The following is an 8039-nucleotide window of genomic DNA, read 5'->3' as shown; positions in this document are numbered from 1 at the left end:
TTTTCATACTCAATTTCTTTTACTAAATGTTTTTCAATTGACAAAATAACCATTTTATCTTTCTTTAATGAAATTCGTATTTCCTATTTTACATGATTATTAATTATTTGATTAATAATAACAATGAACAATCACCAAGACAACTACTATAAGTATAGAAGATATGGCTAAGAATTATACCGTCCCGAAGATAATGGAAAGCTCAAATCTGGAAAACTGAAAACTCAAATTCGTTCCAACAGTCGAACTTGATTCACTGACTGTAATATGTAATCTGTTGTAATCATTGAACAATGGAACAAAAAATCAGATAAATGACTAAATAAAAACTGAAAAGTATTAACCCGTGGAATAAAAAATCAGATCAGGAAAGATTCATTCTCGTTTGAATTTGCTAAAGAACAAGAGATGTTGTATAGTCATACAACTCATAACCGATTTTGATTGGACATGGTCACTACCAATCTGCCTTCAATCGGGATTTTTAAAACAAACATGATTTTGATCAGGAAAAAAAATTCCAATTCCACCAACCAAAGCCAATAACCCTAATCAGCTTTAAGTATTAACCCTAATTAGGTAATCAAATGACAACATGATAGATAATGGAAATATATTAACTAAAAAGTGAAAAAAAAAACTTCAAATGTATTACTAATTCAGTGATACTATGAGTTTGTGATAACCTTCAATAGAGAATGGAGAAGTCGAGAATGGAGAAGGAAGAAGAAGAACATAATGTAGTGTATTTCAGCGGTTCATACTTAAAAGTGTTCAAGTTGATAAGGGCGAAGGAAGAACACCAGTAATCGTCGCTTGTACAATAAGAAGAATAGAACTTCTTTAAGGCGTTAGGAGTACAACGATTCTGGGAAAGGCATGTAGGGAATTCGATTCTTTTTGGGAACAACCAAATGAAATATGGACTAGGTAATAAGAACTTGGGTTTAAGTGGACCCCCTTAAAAGTGGGGGTCCTAAGCCCTAACTTTGTTTTATCTACACATAAGGCAGACCCGAAATACTTATATAAATGTGAAACTTACATATAAAAATTGCATTTTTTCACTGCTATCAAATTTTTTTTTTCGGTTGTAGAGGTGTTTGGAATGAGATGTAAAGTAATCCGAAAAAAGAAAATATCGAAATCTAGTCTGAAACGGGTTAAAAAATATGTATAGGAGAACCAACTTACCGAATCAAAATTATCTATCCGTTTAACAAAGTACGAAATCAGGTCCTAAACACCCCATTCCCAAGTGGTCATTTAAAAAAAATGTTTATATTTTATAAAAACAACAAAAAAAAAAAAGTTACATCACTCAATTTCCCAATATTATAAACCAACTATTATAATTTTAAATGTTAATAAGTGAAATTACAAGCCACGAGGTCCTCAAGAAAAGATCGTTCCAATTTCGTATAAAAGCTTTCTCGGACAATGGCGGGAAAGAAACCCTAGATTGATAAACACATTGCAAATTACTGAGATCGAGGTTGAGATTTGAGAAGAATAGCCACGACTATGGCGACGGCCACGACAGCAACGGTGGTGGAGAAAGTTGTTGCAGATGCGGAGGAGCTGCCGAAGGCGATAGTGAAGAGACTAGTAAAGGATAAACTGTCTCAATTATCTCAAGACGGGGGTGAAATTCAAGTCTTAAAGGATTCTCTCTTAGCCTTCTCCGAAAGCTCTCGAATTTTCATCCATTACCTTTCCGCTACGTCAGTACAGATTCCTTCCCCTTGCTCAATTTATATAATTTTTTGACAAATCGAACACCAACATTACCTTGGTGTAATTGTGCTACATTTCATGTAGATCTAAGGTATATAGCAAATTCCACTTGTAGCGTTTAAGATGCAAGCCGATTGAGATCTAATGTTGAAGTTATAGCATTGAAGGCCTTTTCTTCTTTTGCTATATACGTATAAGTATAGTTAAGTCTCATTTCACTGGTTAATTTGTGCTAATAGAAATTATAGCATAGCTATAGCGAGAGGGATAGGATACTTCCCTTTTTCAGAGTATCATATAACAGAAAGAATGGATGTTATATTGAACGGAATTCGAGAAGGTTGATGCTAAAGTCGTTGATTTGCGAAGGTTGATGTTGCCCTAATTCAGCTCCAATGTAATCTTTTGCAGGGCAAATGACATATGCAAGGAATCCAAGAGGCAAACAATCAGTGCTGAAGATGTATTCAAGGCTCTTGAAGAGATAGAGTTTCCAGAGTTCATTGCATCTCTAAGAACCTCCCTTGAAGGTTGAAAACATTCCTAAACCTGAAAGTATATGTGTGCTCTTATTCTAAACTAACATGAAGCCATGGATGTGTATTGAGCTTGATTTTTCTGTGATTGTTACATTAACAAGTTGTTCATACTTGCAGAATTCAAGCAGAAGAATGCGAAAAGGAAGTCAGACACATCAAAGTCAAAGGAAGCCAAAAAGACTAAAACAGAAGAGTCTCCAATGGAGAATGGAAAAGCAGAGGAAACTGAAGCTGAAGATGTGAATGTTGTTGTCAATGGGGAGTGAGTGTTTATTTCATTTGGTTTCTTCTGGATATGGGCTTTTGAATGAAGAAGTTTAGTGTGGAACTTTTCTCTTGTATTCCTCTAGGCAATTTTCTGATGCAAATATGAAATGTTTGGATTATCAAAGTTTGGTCTGAAACTAGAAAATATTTCAGATTTCGATTTGAAGAAAAGTTATTTATGAAAGTATTGAATTGAAAGTTATTTGTAAAGGTCAAACGGGTCGGTTTGTTTGAATTGATCCCAGACAGATTTTTACAGACTTTTTGTAGCTTCTTATGAAAATTTAATATATTTGATATGATTACAAATGTTATATTGATAATCAAAGTTTTTACTAATGTAATTTAAGAGGTTATTTGTTTGTCCCACCCAAAAAGTGGAAGAAGGTGGGAAAAGAACACTTTTTTAATCTTGTGTCGGTGAAAAAGACATAAATACCCTTTTCATACTCATAATTGAAAATAACCCCAAAAAAGTTGTGTGATTAACATGGTTTAAGGAGGAACAAATGGATATAGATATATGTGAGGATATTGAAATTCATAAGTAAACAAAACTCATTTAACTTTGAATCAACAAGTTCTAAATCACTTTAGGTTCCTATCCATGAGTTATATTGGTGGGCTTAGCATAAAAAATGTGAATTTAAATGATAATAAAGATTGTATTGTTCACATTTTTTTTTTTTTTTTTTTGGAGAGAATCAATATTCATCCATAATCATTGTTTATGTTTTTTTAGGTTAATCTCATAAAAGACCTTTTAAAAAATTCAAACATAAATCATCGGTTTTGCTTCGGTTTCGGTTTCGTCGGTTTTTTGGTTCAAGTTTGCTCACCTCTAACTGATATATGGTTGCAATAAAGTAGAGTAGCCCGCATATATAGGAGTAATGAAGTTCAAGAAATACGTTGAGGAGCTAATAGGTTTTTGCAACACCTTGATATCCTAACTTGGAACTTAAACAGGAGAAAGTAGGTTGTTTTTTAGACCATGAGACGAGACTGTCTCTTAAAACAATGTGGGGTGGGTTATCTGTTGTCGAGACACCCTGCCCAATCAACATCCGTGTAGGAAATGATGCAAGATTGGGCCAATTGCATATAAATGAAGGTTGAATTCAATGGTGCCATTATGTATGATGTGTTTTGAGGCGATAAAGTGTGGTTTGCGATGAGGTGCGTAGACAAACAAATATCTTGGAACTTATATTTGAAATCATTTTTTTTAATAAAGTAAAATAATTGAATAAATTCCAAAAGTTATATATTTCAAACATCTTTAAGAGCAACTCTAATCCATTCCTATTTTTTTCTCTCATTTCTTTTCTTATTCATCTCCAACCTTATTCCATTTATTCCCCAATTTTGGGGGAAATGAATAGTATAACACCAAATATGATGTTATACTATTCATTTCTCCCAAAATGAGGATGAACTTTGAGTTGTCGGTTTAGTCTCTTTTTTTATATATTTATACATTACTAGTTTATTTTTATATACTAATTATAATTTAATTGTAGTATTTAATACTTATAATATTGTATTATATATTAAATTATATTAATAAATTATAAATATAAAATTTACTTTTTGTTTATCAAATTCATATAAAATAGAAATTTTAAAACACGATAACGTATTTTACAAAAGCTTATAATTAAGTATTATAAATATAATCTGTTTTATTTAATAATTTTGTAATGAAAAAAATATAGATTATATATTTGTTAAAACCAAATTAGTAGAAGGGGTATGGTTGACAATCTATATAAGTTAGAAAAAAATATAATATATATTACAAATATATTTTTTGGGAGTAAAAATGGGGTAAAAAATAAAATAGGATTGAAAATGAAACACTATTTATTCCATTTTTTGGGGAAAAATAGAATTGAGTTGGAGATGATCTATGTGTAACCTTATATCCAAAATTAAATATTCTTTTTTATATTAAAGTAATATATCAAACCAATAGAGGTATTTATAAGATATAATTTAAATTAATAATTTTAGGTATGTCAAAAGTAATTAATAATTTGACTTTGCATGACAAAAGAATCTCATTTTTAACACAGAAAAGGATTGAAATCTATTAGATTCGAACTTGGTGTAACTCACTTTTGAAGTGTTTCGTACTAAATGATCGGTGCTAAACTATATTTATGTTGATTCACAAAATAATCACTTGTTTCGTGGAAAAAAGACTTTTGAATTTGCTAGACGATGTTTTCTTACATATTGTGATTTTGCGAATAGTTTGCGGAATGCATAATTATGAATTACTTTCATGCAGTTCTAGAGCTTTAGAATTATGTTTCGTGAATAGTGGAACTCGGTAATTTCCCATTCAATTTTTTTCCTATCATGCTTGACTAAAAAATAGTTCGCTAAGAGTCCGTGAAAATCCTCCTTTGGTGAAGTCCCATGTGGTTTTTAAGTAAATTAATGGTGCACCATCATAACTCTTGAAACTCTAAATAAAGTATACTAGCATCTTTTTTACAAAATTGCAAGAATGGTTTTTCTTTTTTAGTCCGAACCTTTATTATTTTGGCTTCATTGATCTTTTTGGTCATGTTTGTTTGTGATTTTATGTCCATTGAAAATTTAAAAAAACTAAAATACTTTTCTAATACATTCTTTTATTATGTTTTAAATTTAATTTAAAATTTTATTAATTAGAAATGGAGCCACACACACAAAACATTGTTGCACACACTGGACCATCACAGACATATACGTCGATATACACACTTTCTTGTTTAAAGGAAGAATAGAGAGAACACAAGGACTTTCTTTAGAGCATTGGATGTGGACAACGAGATGTAACACCAGTTTGGTGTCATCTCACATGCCAGATAAGCAATGATGTTATAACACCAAACAAGGATATGGTTTTCATGTTATAACAATGTTATAACACAAATATTTTCCATGTCATTTTCTTTGGAAGTAAATTTGTGTTGTTTTGTGTGCATTAAAGAAGGTAGTGCTTGGTGATCAACCTTTGGTTGGACTTGAGGTTGTAGATCCAGAATCTCCATCAAACTTGCTAGCTTCAGAAGGCATAAAAGGTCGCATCTAGATACCTCTTTGTGTTAGATTGAGATTAGGGCTTTCTTTTGAGCTTATTATGGTTTTACGAGTCTCCTTGTGAGTTTGAGCCACTCCAGGATCTAAGAAAACTAGATCTTAACCCTTATGATGTTCTTTGTGTAAAGAAATGTCATCTCGATGAATCATAATGGACCATGCATGAGTTAGAGTCATTATTATGGGTCTTAATGGACAAAATCAGTTTTTGGGTCCCATTAAGTCGTGCAAAGTGATAAAGTTGCCAACTTTATGTATTAATACCTTGAAATGAAGTAGATCTGACGTTTGAACATTAAGAGCTTAAGTGATTAAGACAAAATTGGACAAATGGGACCCTGGCGGGTGCGTGGAGCGTAATTCCTGGTACGCTGCGCATACTGGGTCAGCTGCACGTTTTTTAGTCAACACTCGTACATCATGCGTATGAGGAGTACGTCGAGTGTACTCGGTGATGTGGGCTTTTAGCGATTTGGGCCCTTTTGGACTCAGGATTCTTTTGGGCTTTGGGTCTTATGTTTGTTAGGCCATGGTTGGGCCTTAGGTTTATGAGTTGGGCCATTTTTTGGACCTTGCACCATTATTGGATTTTTGGTCCAAGTTAGTTAGGCCCAGTAAGGGAAGGTTAAAATAGTCTTTTACCCTAGGAGTAAAGTTGAGGAGTAGGGACCTCGGTTATGGTTATTGACCTAATTATTAATTAGGGTTTTGTTTTCATGGTTAGTGAGGTAATTACTAGTTGCACCAGCCTATGTATTTCGTTATCAGCAGGATCGAGGTGGGTTTGCTCACTATACTGTAGGACACTAGGATATGTTATGTGCTTGTGGTATTTGTGACTCCTGATGTATATGTTATATGCATGTGTGGCTGTTTGCTATATGTATGTGGGGTGAAATAAAACCGGGGGTGAAATAGACCCTGTACAACCTTGTGCTGAAATATGCGTTGAAATAGACTCAGCGGTGAAATAGACCCGATATAGCTTGGGGCTGACGAATGAGGTGAAATAGACTTGGGGGCGAAATAGAAACGGGGGTGAAATGGACCAGACACAACGTGAAGCTGGCAGATATGTATGGTATGCAGTATTTTGGGAACTCACTAAGCTTCGTGTTTACGGTTTTCAGTTTACGTTTCAAGTACTCCCAGATCGAAAGGGAAGAGCTCGGGATGATTGCGTGACACACACCATATTGTTCCGCATTTTGTTTAACTCTGATGTACTTGGATGATTTGGATATACTCTGATTTCACTATGGTTTTAAGATAATGTTTTGGATAATGGTTTTATTAATATAAAAATCAAATTTTTTAGTCTTAAATTTTGGGATGTTACAAATTCGGTTCGGTGTGTTTCACTTTGGGTTTCCGAGCCAAGTTCTCATCCCTAACACCCCGCTCCCGAGTTGAAGCAAAGAAAAGAAGAGAATAGAAAAGAAAGTAAGGAGAGAAAAGAAGAGAAAAGAAAGGAAAACAAATTTGTCTTTTGTGCTCCCGAGTTGGAGAGAAATGGAAGGAAAGTTAAACATTTTATTCTTTCTTTTCAAATCCTCCCAAATCGGAAGGAAAGCTAGGAAGGAAAGTGATCCTTCCATATCCTTCCACTTCCCTCCTTTAATGAAACTCGGGAGCATCAATCTCTCTTACCTTCCTCTCATTTCCGCCCATTTCCTTTCTTTTATCTCCTTAAGTTGAACTCAAGAGTGGGGCGTAAGGGTTATGGTGGAAGAGAAAAGGGGTCGATTTTGATATCATATTCAAATCATATGCATATTGTAAATCCAGATCGAAACTCGTTTGACTTCAATCTCTAATTCAGACCGACCTATATCAGTTTAACTTCAAACCATATGTTTTTTAAGGTTTGCAGATGAAATCAAAATCGACAAGGAAGAATATAGTGGTGGATTTGCAAGAGATTTGTCTTCTCCATTGTAAGTTTGGGAGTGTAGATTCTAAATCAGAGTTTGGTTAATTCGAACCTAAAGTGATTTGCTTGGATTTAAGCTTCATTGTACATTTCAACGTAGAAAATCAAAAAGAAAGTTTGTTTATTTGAACCCTAAATCTACACCATTGTTCGATTTATGAACCCTAACTCTCTTTATTTATTTTCCGATCAATGTATCTTTTTGTGTGTATCTGGATTTGTGTGTACTACAGTGGCTCGGTGGTAATTTATGGAAACCTCTATCAGATTTGACCATCTTTAACCTTCAAAACATGACAGAGCAACGACAAACATGACATGACAGCGACATAGGAAGATTGTAATGTCGTTGGGTTAACAAGAATGTTTGATCTGAAAATGTTAAAATTAAGGAAAATTGTTGTTTGTTGAATCTGAGGGCAGTGATGAACGAGTTTTACCTTTGATGTAGTGAGTGTTTACGTTTG

The 8039-nt window shown here is 33.5% G+C and overlaps 1 protein-coding gene across 1 annotated transcript; it reads left to right on the top strand.

The window, feature by feature from the left end:
• Window positions 1–1390: 1390 nt before the first annotated feature.
• LOC111917504 (DNA polymerase II subunit B4) lies at window positions 1391–2745 on the top strand. Its single transcript, XM_023913184.3, has 3 exons — window positions 1391–1724; window positions 2149–2267; window positions 2394–2745. Exons 1-3 carry the CDS (start codon window positions 1525–1527, stop codon window positions 2540–2542), a joined length of 468 nt encoding a protein of 155 aa, XP_023768952.1. The 5' UTR covers window positions 1391–1524; the 3' UTR covers window positions 2543–2745.
• Window positions 2746–8039: the final 5294 nt, after the last annotated feature.

This window comes from Lactuca sativa, chromosome 2 (genome assembly GCF_002870075.4).
Source record: "Lactuca sativa cultivar Salinas chromosome 2, Lsat_Salinas_v11, whole genome shotgun sequence".
In the NCBI taxonomy this organism is placed as follows: domain Eukaryota; kingdom Viridiplantae; phylum Streptophyta; class Magnoliopsida; order Asterales; family Asteraceae; genus Lactuca; species Lactuca sativa.
Note: the sequence above shows the minus strand (reverse complement) of the source record. Positions and strands in the feature narration are given on the sequence as shown.